This window comes from Schistocerca piceifrons, chromosome 11, assembly GCF_021461385.2.
Source record: "Schistocerca piceifrons isolate TAMUIC-IGC-003096 chromosome 11, iqSchPice1.1, whole genome shotgun sequence".
NCBI lineage: Eukaryota > Metazoa > Arthropoda > Insecta > Orthoptera > Acrididae > Schistocerca > Schistocerca piceifrons.
Genome location: NC_060148.1, coordinates 132,856,185 through 132,872,650, shown reverse-complemented (window position 1 = coordinate 132,872,650; position 16,466 = coordinate 132,856,185). Strand labels below are relative to the sequence as shown.

The following is a 16,466-nucleotide window of genomic DNA, read 5'->3' as shown; positions in this document are numbered from 1 at the left end:
TACTAAACAGGTAGTCCACACAACTTCAGCGAGAATTGATAGCTGTAAAAGATTGTAATACAAAGGTGTGTGACTTTTTATGACTGTAATGATACAAAACACGAGCATAATGTAATACCTAAAGAGACTCTGAACAAATAAATCTTATATTACAGAATATTCAGATGTTAAAATTATATGAATGTATAAGCCAAAAATGTGTACAAGTGGGTGATGGTACAGGCTACCCTCTCACCATTAGATAATAAGCTTGTTGTAACTGTTCCACAACCACATTCCTTAGACTTCTTTCTCCCTTTCCCCACCCCCCCCCCCCCTTCCCCCCGCACACACACACACACACACACACACACACACACACACAGTCTCTTTTTTGGTTTGTTCGAGACATTCACCAGTTTGTCCATATGATATAGTAGCCTGTTCCATTACTCACTTGTATAACATTTTGGGGTTACGCATTCATATAGTTTTAATATTTGTATATACTGTAATACAAGATTTATTTGTTCAGAATCGCTTTAGGTATTACATTGTGGTTGTGTTATGTTTCAACGTAGTCATAGATTGTTACATACCTCCATATGAGGATCTTCCTAAAGCTACAAATTCTCGCTGAAGCCGTGTGGACTACCTTTTTGTATTAAGTTGTCCCACAGTGGCCTGAGAAGCCAAAAGCCAGTTTGTAATGAACTGTTAAATAAATATTATTGTGCAACGTTAATACTGTACATTGAAGCTAGTAGTTAATATAGTTTTTAAATGACAAACCAAAAGTGTCAGTTGTCAACACACAATTATATGTCAATGGGAAATCCAAGTTACAGGGTTTAAAAAAATCAGTTTTCGAGATTCTCCATTAAACCTTCAGATCGAGTATTATATTATAAGTTGTGAATTAATAGAGGGAAACATTCCACATGGGAAAAATATATCTAAAAACAAAGATGATGTGACTTACCAAATGAAAGCGCTGGCACGTCAATAGACACACAAACAAACACAAACATACACACAAAATTCAAGCTTTCGCAACAAACTGTTGCCTCATCAGGAAAGAGGGAAGGAGAGGGAAAGACGAAAGGAAGTGGGTTTTAAGGGAGAGGGTAAGGAGTCATTCCAATCCCGGGAGCGGAAAGACTTACCTTAGGGGGGAAAAAAGGATGGGTTTACACTTGCACACACACACATATCCATCCACACATGTATGTATATGTATATGTGTGGATGGATATGTGTGTGTGTGTGTGCGCGCGAGTGTAAACCCGTCCTTTTTTCCCCCTAAGGTAAGTCTTTCCGCTCCCGGGACTGGAATGACTCCTTACCCTCTCCCTTAAAACCCACTTCCTTTCGTCTTTCCCTCTCCTTCCCTCTTTCCTGATGAGGCAACAGTTTGTTGCGAAAGCTTGAATTTTGTGTGTATGTTTGTGTTTGTTTGTGTGTCTATCGACGTGCCAGCACTTTCGTTTGGTAAGTCATATTATAAGTTGTGTTAGATAGTTAAATTTGAAAGCCTCCGGATTAGAGTGTGCGGCTGAACCGATTTGTCACCTGCTGCGCAGGGCGGGCGTGCTGTACCAGTTTGCGGACCAGGCGCAGCGCCTGCCTCTGAGCGCCCTCCTGCTGGGGGGCGGGCACTGCCTGGGGGCGCGCCGCATCGCCGTCGCCCACGCGCGCCCCCACTCCTTCGAGCTGTGCACCGCGGCCGACGGGGACGGCTCCGGTGCGGCGGTGGAGGGCCGCGACAAGCGCGTGCTGCAGATGGCGGCCGCCGACGAGTACGAGGCCTCGGAGTGGCTGCAGGCGCTGGTCCAGGCTGCGTCTGGGGTGAGTGAGCAGGGGTAGGCGGTGGGGTATCGTCTTCTGACAGGCACTGCCTGGAGCTTGTTTTGAGGCTGAAGTTATCTGCAACTGCACTTCTGACTATTAAAATGGCAACACAACGAGGGGTAGCATCGACATCATCATCATCATCATCATCATCATCTTCTTCAGCATCGGCATCACCATCATCGGCATCACCATCATCTGCATCACCATCATCGGCATCACCATCATCGGCATCACCATCATCGGCATCATCATCGTTGTCACCACAACCTCCACAACTCATTTCTTTTGTTAAATGGTGTGGCCTCGCCTCAGGTATGTCTGCAACTTCTTCTACCTTGAGAATGATCTCAGTTGATATTCAGCTAGTTGACTCCAATGGTCTCCCTCAGCTCTTCGTCATGTCAGTCTCGGGGTCTTCCTTGTTATCTGTCACTTTCTCTCTGTCTTTCTGGCTCCTTTCCAGCACTCCCTCTGTCCATTGGTCATGATTTCTTCCAGCAACACGGCTGGCCCAGAGACATTTCACAGAGGCTAGAGTGTCTCCGGCATTCGTCGACGTCAGTAATCGATCTGATATCTTCTGGCCTTTTTCTCTCTTTTCCTGTAGAACCCAGCATAGACCTCTCAGTACTTTGCTGTGCAGTTCTAAGTTTCCATGTCATGTATTCATTAATTGTATGTGCCTGTCTCACAGCCATAAGTCAAAATGGGAGGAGGGAGGAAGGAGACATTGATAACACACGATTCTTTTTGTCTTCGTACATCCATATTTAGATTGGATGAGGGTGGGACATCAGCTGGTATAATTTTTTATTAAAAATGAAACTACTCCAGCTGTACTTAAGATTTTATATGTATTTGGCTACTAGTTTTGACGTTGCGTCAACGCCATCTTCAGGTCCGTACACTTTGATGATATCAATTGTGTATGGCTGAGTACTAAAAGTCTGCGGTGAGACCAATACGTGCTCCACATGGATCCATGTGGAGCACATATTGGTCTCACTGCAGACTTCTAGTACTCAGCCACACGCAATTGATATCATCAAAGTGTACGGGCCTGAAGATGGCATTGACGCAACATCAAAACTAGCAGCCAAATAAATATAAAATCTTAAGTACAGCTGGGGTAGTTTCATTTTTAATAAAAAAAAAGATTCTTTTTATGTTTTACTGCCATATTTGACCTGAAGATAGTTGAATATCTTTGAATGCTTGCCAGCCTATCTCGATGCATCGAAAGATTTCAGATCTCAGGTCTTCCACTGTAGTTCCGAGCTGGCCGAGATATATGTCTTTTCTGACAGCATCCAGTAGTGTGTTTTTGGATTGTACATTTCCTATCTTGCTTCATTTATTAGACGAAACTTTCTGTCTTGTAGATCTGATCCCAACATCTGCTGTTTTCAAAATCATTTGCCAATGGTAGAATGTCATCTGGAAATCTCAGGTTTTTAAGTCCCTTCCTGTTGATTCTAATTTGTTTTTTTTTCTCAGTTCAATTTTGACATTGCCCTTTCAGCAGACAACAGCTTACAAAAGATGAGATTACCTCGTTTGACTCCTTTCTGAAATGGAAACTGTAAGAGTCCATTCCTTGGCAGTAATAAAGGCTACGGAGGTTTCATATGTATCGTGCAGGATTGTAATGTAGGCCATCTTCACCTTTTGCTTGACATGGGCTAGCATTACTGCAGGATGGCTAACTAGGTCAGTGGTCTTTCCAGAATCGGCAAAAGCTATACATAGAGGCATCCGCTATTTGTTTTCTGTGCTTATCACTCCCAGGAGAACAAAAATAGGATCAAGGATGCCAAAGTTGCTGTAGACTCCAGCCCTGCTCAATGGCCTCAGCTGTGTCAAAGAAGGGCCTGGTATGATTTATTTATTTATTTATATGTCAAGTTCCATAGGACCAAATTGAGGAGCAAATCTCTAAGGTCATGGAATGTGTCAGTACATGAAATTACAACGTAAAAGTAATAACAGATAAAAGTAAAATATTTATGAACCCAAAAAAAGTCAAGCCAAAAGTTTAAGTAAACGCAATCAACAATACAACATAAGAGTCAGCTTAATTTTGCAAGGAACTCCTCGACAGAATAAAAGGAGTGACCCGTGAGGAAACTCTTGAATTTTGATTTGAAAGTGCCTGTATTACTGCTAAGATTTTTGAATTCTTGTGGTAGCTTATTGAAAATAGATGCAGCAGTATAGTGCACACATTTTTGCACAAGAGTTAAGGAAGTCCGATCCAAATGCAGGTTTGATTTCTGCCGTGTATTAACTGAGTGAAAGCTGCTCGTTCTTGGGAATAAGCCGATATTATTAACAAGAAATGACAGTATATTGAGAGGCCAATGTCAAAATACCCAGACTCGTGAACAGGAATCGACAAGAGGTTCGTGAACTTACACCACTTATTGCCTGAACCGCCCATTTCTGAGCCAAAAATACCCTTTTAGAATGGAAAGAGTTACCCTGAAATAAAATACCTTATCACATAAGTGAATGAAAATAAGCAAAGTAGACCAATTTTCGTATCGAATGATCACTTACGTCAGATACCGTTCGAATAGTAAAAATGGCAACATTAAGTCTTTGGACAAGATCCTGAATGTGGGCTTTCCATGACAGTTTGCTATCCATCTGAACACCTAGAAATTTGAACTATTCGACGACAACAACAGTAGGATAGCAAATAACAAAATATTACCTATTGTGCTTATACAGTATAGTAGGAAGAATACAGGATTATATTTGTAAATAATAATGAAATACTTTACACGGAGCTACCAGCTGTGGCAGCAACAGGGGCTATAAGCTGGCTATGCATCAAGCCGAACTGAGCTCGAATGGCAGATAAGCATTAATGATCATTACACATAAGTTGAGTGTCAGAGTGCGTGGAAATATGTGTACCGAGTTGTTATAATTAAACTGATGATGCTCCGAGTGTTGCCGTGTAGGCTGTATACATTGAAAAATGCTAAAATGTTTTAGGTATGTTCATTAACAGGTGTGCTTGTGGAATGTACTGAAAAAAATTAGTCACACTTTCTGCCACTGGGTGAAAATATAGCACTATAAACAGTCAGCCAGCAACAGTTTGGATGACTGACTGGTCTGGCCTGGCAACATCAACCAAAACAGCCTTCCCATGCTGGTACTGCAAATGGCCAAAAGCAAGGGAAAACTACAGCTTTAATTTTTCCTGAGGGCATGCAGCTCTACTGTATGGTTAAATGATGATGCTTGTGTTTTGGGTAAAATATTCCAGAATATAGTCCCCCCCTTCGGATCACCAGGCAGAGACTATTCAGGAGGATGTTGTAATCGGGGGAAACAAAACTGGTGTTCTACAGATCGGAGTGTGGAATGTTAGATCTTTTAATCAGGCAGGTATGTTAGAAAACCTAAAAAAGGAAATCGATAAGTTAAAGTTAGATATAGTGGGAATTAGTGAAGTTCAGTCACAGGAGGAAAATGACTTCCGGTCAGATGAATACAGGGTTATAAATACAAAATCAAATAGTGATAACGCAGGTGTAGATTTAATAATGAATAAAAAATAGGAATGCCTGGGAAACTGCTATGAACACCACAGTGAATGTACACTCCTGGAAATGGAAAAAAGAACACATTGACACCGGTGTGTCAGACCCACCATACTTGCTCCGGGCACTGCGAGAGGGCTGTACAAGCAATGATCACACGCACGGCACAGCGGACACACCAGGAATCGCGGTGTTGGCCGTCGAATGGCGCTAGCTGCGCAGCATTTGTGCACCGCCGCCGTCAGTGTCAGCCAGTTTGCCGTGGCATACGGAGCTCCATCGCAGTCTTTAACACCGGTAGCATGCCGCGACAGTGTGGACGTGAACCGTATGTGCAGTTGACGGACTTTGAGCGAGGGCGTATAGTGGGCATGCGGGAGGCCGGGTGGACGTACCGCCGAATTGCTCAACACGTGGGGCGTGAGGTCTCCACAGTACATCGATGTTGTCGCCAGTGGTCGGCGGAAGGTGCACGTGCCCGTCGACCTGGGACCGGACCGCAGCGACGCACGGATGCACGCCAAGACCGTAGGATCCTACGCAGTGCCGTAGGGGACCGCACCACCACTTCCCAGCAAATTAGGGACACTGTTGCTCCTGGGGTATCGGCGAGGACCATTCGCAACCGTCTCCATGAAGCTGGGCTACGGTCCCGCACACCGTTAGGCCGTCTTCCGCTCACGCCCGAACATCGTGCAGCCCGCCTCCAGTGGTGTCGCGACAGGCGTGAATGGAGGAACGAATGGAGACGTGTCGTCTTCAGCGATGAGAGTCGCTTCTGCCTTGGTGCCAATGATGGTCGTATGCGTGTTTGGCGCCGTGCAGGTGAGCGCCACAATCAGGACTGCATACGACCGAGGCACACAGGGCCAACACCCGGCATCATGGTGTGGGGAGCGATCTCCTACACTGGCCGTACACCACTGGTGATCGTCGAGGGGACACTGAATAGTGCACGGTACATCCAAACCGTCATCGAACCCATCGTTCTACCATTCCTAGACCGGCAAGGGAACTTGCTGTTCCAACAGGACAATGCACGTCTGCATGTATCCCGTGCCACCCAACGTGCTCTAGAAGGTGTAAGTCAACTACCCTGGCCAGCAAGATCTCCGGATCTGTCCCCCATTGAGCATGTTTGGGACTGGATGAAGCGTCGTCTCACGCGGTCTGCACGTCCAGCACGAACGCTGGTCCAACTGAGGCGCCAGGTGGAAATGGCATGGCAAGCCGTTCCACAGGACTACATCCAGCATCTCTACGATCGTCTCCATGGGAGAATAGCAGCCTGCATTGCTGCGAAAGGTGGATATACACTGTACTGGTGCCGACATTGTGCATGCTCTGTTGCCTGTGTCTATGTGCCTGTGGTTCTGTCAGTGTGATCATGTGATGTATCTGACCCCAGGAATGTGTCAATAAAGTTTCCCCTTCCTGGGACAATGAATTCACGGTGTTCTTATTTCAATTTCCAGGAGTGTATTATTGTAGCCAAGATAGACAGGAAGCTTACACCCACCACAGTAACACAAGTTTATATGCCAATGAGCTCTGCAGATGATGAAGATATAAAAGGAATATATGATGAGATAAAAGAAATTATTTAGATAGTTAAGGCAGAAGAAAATTTAATTGTAATGGGAGACTGGAAGTTTATAGTAGGAAAAGGAAGAGAAGGAGAAATAGTAGGTGAATATGGACTGGGAGAAAGGAATGAAAAAGGAATCCACATGGTGGAATTTCACACAGAGCATAACTTAATCATAGCTAACACTTGGTTCAAGAATCATAAAAGAAGGCTGTACATGTGGAAGAGGCATGGAGACACTGAAAGATTTGAGATAGATTATATAATGGTAAGACAGAGATTTAGAAACCAGGTTTTAAATTGTAAGACATTTCCAGGAGCAGATGTGGACTCTGATCACAATTTATTGGTTATAAACTGTAGATTAAAACAGAAGAAATTGCAAAAAGATAGGAAACTAGAGAGATGGGACCTGGATAAACTGAAAGAACTAGAGGTTGTTGATAGTTTCAGAGGGAGCATTAGACAACATTGGGCATGAACAGGGGAAAGGAATGCAGTAGAAGGAGAATGGGAAGCTTTGAGAGACGAAGTAGTGAGGAGAAAATATGAAAATGCAGTAAATGAAGCAGGTGAAAGTAAATGCAAACGTCTAAAAAAATGTAAAAAAAGTGAAAAGTTGGTAAGCAGGAATGGCGATAGGACAAATGCAAGGATTTAGAAGTGTATATTACTAGGTGAAAGATAGACAGAGCCTATGGGACAATTAAAAAGGCATTTGGAGAAAAGAGAAGCAGCTGTATGGATATAAAGAGCTCATATGAAAACCAGTCCTAATCAAGGAAGGGAAAATTGAAAGGTGGAAGGACTCCATAGTGTTTCTATACAAGGAAGATGTTCTTGCCACCCGGTGTGGCCGAGCGGTTCTAGGCGCTTCAGTCTGGAACCGAACGACCGCTACGGTCGCAGGTTCAAATACTGCCTCGGGCATGGACGTGTGTGATGTCCTTAGGTTAGTTAGGTTTAAGTAGTTCTAAGTTCTCGGGGACTTATAACCTCAGCAGTTGAGTCCCATAGTGCTCAGAGCCATTTGAACCATTCTGAAGATGTTCTTGAGGGCCGTATTAAAGAAATGGAAGAGGATATAGATGAAGATGAGGTGTGAGATATGATACTGGGAAAAGAATTTGACAGATCTCTGAAAGACAGAAGTCAAAACAAGGCCTGGGAATAGATAACATAATGTTAAAACTACTGATAACCTTGGGAGAGCCAACCATGACAAAACTGTTCCATATGGTGAGCAAGACATAGGAAATAGGCAAAATACCCTCAAACTCCAAAAAGAATCTAATAATTCCAATTCCAAGAGAGCAGACACTGACTGGTGTGAACATTAGCAAACTGTTAGTTTACTGTGTCTTGGTTCCAAAATACTATCATGAATTCTTTACTGAATAATGGAAAAACTGGTAGAAGCCGGCCTTGCAGAAGATCAGTTTGGATTCCGGAGAAATGTGGGAAATGTGAGTCAATACTGGCTCCTACGACTTCTCATAGAAGACAGGTTAAGAAAAGGCAAACCTACATTTATAGCATTTGTAGACTTGGAGAAAGCTTTTGACAGTGTTGAGTGGGAATAATCTCTTTGAAATTATGAGAATAGCAGGGGCAAAATACAAGGAGCACAGGGCTATTTACAACTTCTACAGAAATCATACAGCAGTTGTAAGAGTCAGGGAGCATGAAAGGGAATAAATGGTTGAGAAGGGAGTGAGGTATGGTTGTAGCCTCTCCCCCATGTTATTCAGTCTGTATATTGAGCAAGCAGTAGAGGAAACAAAATAAAAACTTAGAGTAGGAATTAAAATCCAAGGAGAAGAAATAAAAACTTTGAGGTTTGCCGATGACATTGTAATTCTGCCAGAGTCAGCAAAGGACTTGGAAGAGCAGTAGAACGGAATGGACAGGGTCTTGAGAGGAAGATATAAGGTGAATGTCAGCAAAAGCAAAATGAGGATAATGGAATGTAGTTGAATTAAATCAGGCTATGCTGAGGGAATTAGATTAGGAAATGAGACACTTAAAATAGTAAAGGAGTTTTGCTATTTGGGGAGCAAAATAACTGACGATGGTTGAAGTAGAGAGGATATAAAATGTAGACTGGCAATGGCAAGGAAAGTATTTTGAAAGAAGAGAAATTTGTTGCACATTTGAAATAGTTTTAAAGATATGACAACAACAGCCAGAATGTTAAAAACTGCCAGAACATTAAAAACTGCCCAATGTTGTGAGCTAGATGGAATTATCTGGTCGTTTTTGCATTGCCATAGCAAATAACACAGAAGGTCTATTCCACTAATCGGAGATCATGTGTGATGCTGAATGGTTCTATTGTGTTAGTCACTATGTCAACGCATAAACAACTGAATAGTTTGAGTGAGTCATGACAAAGGGCAGTTTCTAATGTTGGCAGTTTTTATTATTTTGGCTGGTTTATTGGTCTTTCAAAACTATTTTAAATGAGCTATTCGACTTTTAATAAAGTTGTATTATAATTTATATAGCATATGATGATTTCCTTTTTATACACATGTTGTTTGTGAATTTTAATCATTTTTACTGTGGATGACTTGAGGAATAGTAGGCAGAACTTCCTCTTTATAACATGCAGCCTTTGGCAGACAGACAGCAGTTGTTACAGGTACCCGCGTATATTACGGGGTGGCACACAAAATGTGTTACCAATTGTTGCTTTCACAATTTACGACGCACATTAGGTATCCCGCTGGGATCTCTACAGCAGTACCAGCAGAGCTTGGAAAAACAAATGGGTTATGAAATGACGTGTAATTCACAATACTGCCGCTAGGAGACTAGTAAGCAGCAATGGCTGACAATGGAAGACTGACGACACAGCAACGATTGACAATTGTGTTACCTTTTCACGAAACGAAAAGCCTTGTTGTGACTCAGAGGCGTTTTCGACAGCAGTTTAACACACGACGGGTCCCTTGCAAGAAGACCATCCACAGGTTGTATGATAATTTTTTACATGAAGGAACAGTATTGGAAGTGAAGCGACCTCGGCCTTAGCCTGTTAGTTCGCCGGAGAATACTGAAGCGGTACGAGTTGCTGTACAGAGAAGTCCCGGGAAATCGTATAGAAAGGCAGCAGTGCAACTGGGAATATCCAGACGCTCCGTTCAATGCATTCTTAAAAGTGACCTCCATATGTACCCATACAAGATGACCTGTGCAGAGAAGCTCACTGAAGAACACAAGCAGCAGAGACTACTGTTTGCTCAGTGGGCGGAGGATAGGGAAGAAACTCTCAACAACGTTTGGTTTTCAGACGAGGTGCATTTTCATTTAGACAGTGTGGTTAACAAACAAAATGTATGCTTTTGGGCCACTGAAAACCCACAAGTGCTTCATGAATGACAACATTATGCTCCGAGGATTACAAAAAAAAAAAAAAAAAAAAAAAAGGCTCTGAGCACTATGGGACTTAACTTCTGAGGTCATCAGTCCCCTAGAACTTAGAACTACTTAAACCTAACTAACCTAAGGACATCACACACATCCATGCCCGAGGCAGGATTCAAACCTGTGACTGTAACGGTCGCGCTGTTCCAGACTGTAGCGCCTAGAACCGCTCGGCTACCTCGGACGGCCGAGGATTACAGCGTGGGCAGCAATTTCCAGTCACGGACTAATTGGACCCTTTTTCTTTGAAGAAACTGTGAACAGCGAGCGTTATTTGAGCATGCTTCGCAATAGCTTCATTCCACAGCGTCTTGCTACTGCCTTGCCCTTCAATACGCAGTGGTTCATGCAGGATGGAGCAAGGCCACATACGGCAAACACTGTGTGTGAGTTTTTACACGAGCATTTCGACATGCAGATCATTTCACTCAGGTTTCCAGGTCGCTCCAATGATGGACAAAATTGGCCCCCCAATAGTCCAGACCTCAATCCATGTGACTTTTTTCTTTAGGGGTACCTAAAGGAAAAAATTTTCGCGAAATGTCCACGTGATTTAATGGAGCTCAGAAGGCTTATTCTTTGAGCTTGCAGTGAAATTACAGAAGACATGTGCCGTAGGGTAATCACTAACTTCAGTGTTTGTTTGAAGGAAGTTAGGAAATGAAATAGTGGACATATTGAACATGTGCTGAGTTAGAACAAATCTCCATGGATGGCTCTTCATTGTAGTATATGTTCCTTTCAGATTGTATTGACAATAAAGTTTATATTTTAAAAAATGGTAACACATTTAGTGCACCACCCTGTATTTGATGGCTCCATGAACTGGCTGCTGCTGTCATCTGGGTTACTCATAATTTTTATTTTATATTATAACTAATGTTGCTTGTAAGTTAGCTCTTAATATGGACAAATTTTGTCGTATGAGACCCATTGTAATTAATGTATATTCAGAGACTCTGGTCTAAGGACTGGTTACTGGAATCAAAACTAAATAATTTATGGCAATTTTGACTGCTTTTTATTAAAATTGTAAGTGAGTCACTGTAGTTTCACAATTGTCTCAGCTATGTATTTTTTTGGTAATATGAGCATTTTTTTTCTTTTTAATGCCTAGGCAGCCATTTTTACCAAGGGAATGCAGCTTTACTGTGCAGTTAAATGATGATAGCATCCTCTTGGGTAAAATATTCCGGAGGTAAAATACTCACCGATTCAGATCTCTGGGCAGGGACTACTCAGGAGGATGTCGTTATTAGGAGAAACAAAACTGGCGTTCTACGGATTAGAGTGTGGAATGTCAGATCCCTTAATTGGGAAGCTAGGTTAGAAAATTTAAAAAGGGAAATGGATAGGTTAAAGTTAGATATGGAGGGAATTAGTGAAGTTCGGTGGCAGGAGGAACAAGACTTTTGATCAGGTCAATACAGGGTTATAAGTACAAAATCAAATAGGGGTAATGCAGGAGTAGGTTTAATAATGAATAAAAAAATAGGGGCGCAGGTAAGCTAGTATGAACAGCTTAGTGAATGCATTATTGTAGCCAAGATAGACACGAAGCCCACGCTTACCACAGCAGTACAAGTTTATATGCCAACTAGCTCCACAGATGAAGAAGAGATTGAAGAAATGTATGATGGGATGAAAAAATCATTCAGATAGTGAGGGGAGACAAAAATTTAATAGTCACGGGAGACTGGAATTCAACAGTAGGGAAAGAAAGAGAAGGAAAAGTAGTAGGTGAATATGAAATGGGGTAAGGAATGAAAGAGGAAGCTGACTGGTAGAATTTTGCACAGACCATAATTTATTCATAGCTAACACTTGGTTCAAGAATCACGAAAGAAGGCTGTATATGTGGAAGAGACCTGGAGACACTGGATGGTTTCAGATAGATTATATAATGGTAAGACAGAGATTTAGGAATCAGGTTTTAAACTGTAAGACATTTACAGGGGTAGATGTGGACTCTGACCATAATCTATTGGTTATGAACTGTAGACTAAAATGGACAAAACTGCAAAAAGGTAGGAATTTAAGGAGATGGGACCTGGATAAACTGAAAGAAGCAGACGTCGTAGAGAGTTTTAGAGCACTAGGGAATGATTGACAAGAACAGGGGAAAGAAATACGGTAGAAGAAGAATGGGTAGCTTTGAGAGATGAAATAGTGCAGGCAGCAGAGGATCAAGTAGGTAAAAAACCAAGTGCTAGTAGAAATCCTTGGGTAACAGAAGAGATATTGAATTTAATTGATGAAAGGAGAAAATATAAAAATGCAGTAAATGAAGCAGGCAAAAAGGAATCCAAACGTCTGAAAAATGCGATCGACAGGAAGTGGAAAATGGCTAAGCAAGGATGGCTAGAGAACAGATGTAAGGATGTAGAGGCATATATCACTAGGGGTAAGAGAGCTACTGCCTACAGGAAAATTAAAGACACCTTTGGAGAAAAGAGAACCACTTGTATGAATATCAAGAGCTCAAATGGAAAACCAGTTGTAAGCAAAGAAGGGAAAGCAGAAAGGGGGAAGGAGTACATAGCGGGTCTATACAAGGGTGATGTACTGGAGAGCTGTATTACGGAAATGGAAGAGGACATAGATGAAGATGAAATGGGAGATACGATACTGAGTTTCACAGAGCACTGAAAGACCTGAGTCAAAACAATGCCTCGTGACTTGATAGCATTCCATTAGAACTACTGCTAGGCTTGAGAGAGCCAGCCCTGGCAAATCTCTGCCATCTGGTAAACAAGATGTATGAGAAAGGTGAAATACCCTCAGACTTCAAGAAGAATATGATAATTCCAATCCCAAAGAATGCAGGTGTTGACAGATGTGAAAATTACCGAACTATCAGTTTAATAAGTCACAGCTGCAAAATACTAACAGATGTTCTTTACAGATGAATGGAAAAACTGGTTGAAGCTGACCTTGAGAAAGATCAGTTTGGATTCCATAGAAATGTTGGAACACGTCAGGCAATACTGACCTTACGACTTATCTTAGAAGATAGATTAAGGAGAGGCAAACCTACGTTACTAGCATTTGTAGACTTAGAGAAAGCTTTTGACAACGTTAACTGGAATACTGTCTTTCAAATTCTCAAAGTGCCAGAGGTCAAATACAGGGAGCGAAAGGGTATTTACAATTTGTATAGAAACCAAATGGCAATTCTAACAGTTGAGGGGCATGAAAGAGAAGCAGTGGTTGTAAAGGGAGTGAGACAGGGTTGTAGCCTATCCTCGATGTTATTCAATCTGTATGTTGAGTAAGCAGTAAAGGAAACAAAAGAAAAATTTGGAGTAGGTATTAATATCCATGGAGAAGAAATTAAATCTTCGAGGTTTGTTGATGACATTGTAATTCTGTCAGACAGCAAAGGACCTGGAAGAGTTGTTGAACAGGATAGACAGTGTCTTGATAGGAGGATATAAGGTGAATATCTATAAAAGCAAATCAAAGATAGTGGACTGTAGTGAAATTAAATCAGATGATGGTGACTGAATTAGATTAGAAAATGAGACGCTTAAAGTAGTAAATGAGATTTGCTATTTGGGGAGCAAAATAACTGACGATGGTCAAAGTAGAGAGGATATAAAATGTAGACTGGCAATGGCAAGGAAAGTGTTTCTGAAGAAGAGAAATTTGTTAACATCGAGTATAGATTTGAGCGTTAGGAAGTCTTTTCTGAATGAATTTGTATGGAATGTAGCCATGTATGGAAGTGAAATGTGGACGATAAATAGTTTAGACAAGAAGAGAATAGAAGCTTTCGAGATGAGGTGCTACAGAAGAATGCTGAAGATTAGATGGGTAGATCGCGTAACTGATGAGGAGGTACTGAATAGAATTGGGGAGAACTGGGAATTTGTGACACAACTCTAGTAGAAGAAGGGATCAGTTGGTAGGACACATTCTGAGGCATCAAGGGACCACCAGTTTAGTATTGGAGGGTAAAATCGTAGAGGGAGACCAAGAGATGAATACACAAAGCAGATTCAGAAGGATGTAGCTTGCAGTAGGTACTTGGAGATGAAGGAGCTTGCAGAAGATAGGGTAGCATGGAGAGCTGCATCAAACCAGACTCTGGTCTGAAGATCAAAGCAAGAATACCCACGCTCTGCCAACTATTTGTGACAGATACCAATTGCTGTGCCGGTGCACAGAGACCTGCAGCGTGACAGGGCAGCACTGCAAGTAGCCCAAACGGCGATTGTAGGGGCCACGATAGACCTATTGAGTGTCCGTAAATGGACCTCGATGTATTATCCCGCCAGCACTGAATTTGAGACACAACACGACCATTGCCTGGCAGTTTCAGATGACTTGCTGACCTGGAGCCTGCCACCGTATGGATCGAACATCAAGTAGCTGGCTGCCCACTTCAAAGCAGTCTCACCAAACTCTGACACCAGGACTTTCATATTTACTGGCTTCTTGTAGTGTTAGTACTGTCAGACAGCCGTCCCAAAAACTGTGATCCTTTGCTGTATGTTGTAACATCCAGTGGATTTGTTAAGTAACGGACAGGTCATATAAACTGTTCATACATTACTTACAAGCAGACCACAGACAGTTACTGTGTCAACAAGTTGTTGTAATGACTGCCTTTGGTGACTGAATAGTTTTCTTATTCCTTGTCTACCTGAGGGTGAGTTCTTGCATACTGAATGCTTGTGTGGACAGTTCACTGGTATGTACAGGGTGACAAGGAATAACGGGAATGTTTGAAATGATTGGTGGCAACTACAGGCAGGTGGCAGCACTGCGGGTTCGTGACAGTTAGCAAGTAAACAGTCCACCATTTCAGTAATTGTCATCAGTGGAACGGACAACAGCATGCGTTGGCCATAAAAATTTTTTATTAAAACAATGGTAGTTTGGCAGCAACGGAGAGGGTGTTTTGACATTTTTGTAATTTAGGACGTCACGATGCCATTGTGTTGAAATAGGCGATAAAATGTTGGATTAATAACTTTGAAGAGACTGGATCTGCCCTCAAGAAGAAACCAACAGGATGACCAAGAAGTGTGCGTTCTCCAGCGAACACTGAGTCTGTCTTACGGAGCCCACGGTGTTCAATTCGTGAGCGAGCAGCAGTGGTTGGAATGTCTCGGGAGAGTGTTCGCAGAATTCTTCATCTCAATTTAAAATTTCATCCACACAAACCGCACCTGGTGTAACAATTGAAGGGCGATGATTACCAGTTACGATTAGGATTCTGTCAACAAATGATAACAAAAATAAACAATGGCATTGGATTTCTAAACAAGTTTTGGATGTCAGATGAGGCACATTTTCCTCTCACAGGCTACGTGAATTAACAGAACTACCATTACTGGGCAAACACAAATCCTAAAGACGTTCGTGAGCACTCCTTACACGCTAGTAAAGTGGCAGTATGGTGTGGTATTTCATCGCACGGTATTATCGGAGTGTATTTTTTGCAAATGAGCAGGTAAACACAATAACTGCAATGCCGATCGTTATGTGGTGATTTTACGAACTTTCCTTACACCTGCAGTGAACAACTTTCCAAACATTGAAGAAGCCTGGTTTCAACAGGACAGAGCAACATCACACACTGCCCGCCAATCAATGACATATGTGCGAGAATTGTTTGGCAATTGTGTATGCCACGATTCGGTAACATTCCCTGGCCCCCTAGATTGCCAGATTTATCCATTTGTGATTTTTTCTTGTGGGGCTACCTCAAGAGCAAAGTGTACACAACTAGACCAAGATTCCTGGATGAGTTAAAACAGAGAATTCAGGATGTAATTCACAGTATCCCAGTTGAGATGTTGCAGTGCTCAATGGGGAATCTCAAAAACAGGTTTCACGAATGAATTCGTACAGGATGACACCATCTAAAGGACGTAAATTTAAAGAAATGATAAATGCCATCTATGTTTCGTAAATGCCAAAGTTGTACGGCTTCAATTACTATGAATGCGTATTATTTCCTTCATCACTTCTAGTTTTATTGGATTGTGGATATGTTCCCACTTTTCTCTGTCACCCTGTACTACTCATTGGCACTGTAGGTTGGTTCC

General features: G+C 42.2%; 1 protein-coding gene across 1 annotated transcript in view; it reads left to right on the top strand.

Moving 5' to 3' along the window:
* The window catches only part of LOC124719799, a 293,431-nt gene that overhangs the window by 209,665 nt on the left and 67,300 nt on the right, over positions 1–16,466 (top strand). The window contains exon 16 of the mRNA XM_047244994.1: positions 1,563–1,827. Coding sequence (XP_047100950.1) covers positions 1,563–1,827 — 265 coding nt within the window. The remainder of the gene's footprint in view (positions 1–1,562; positions 1,828–16,466) is intronic.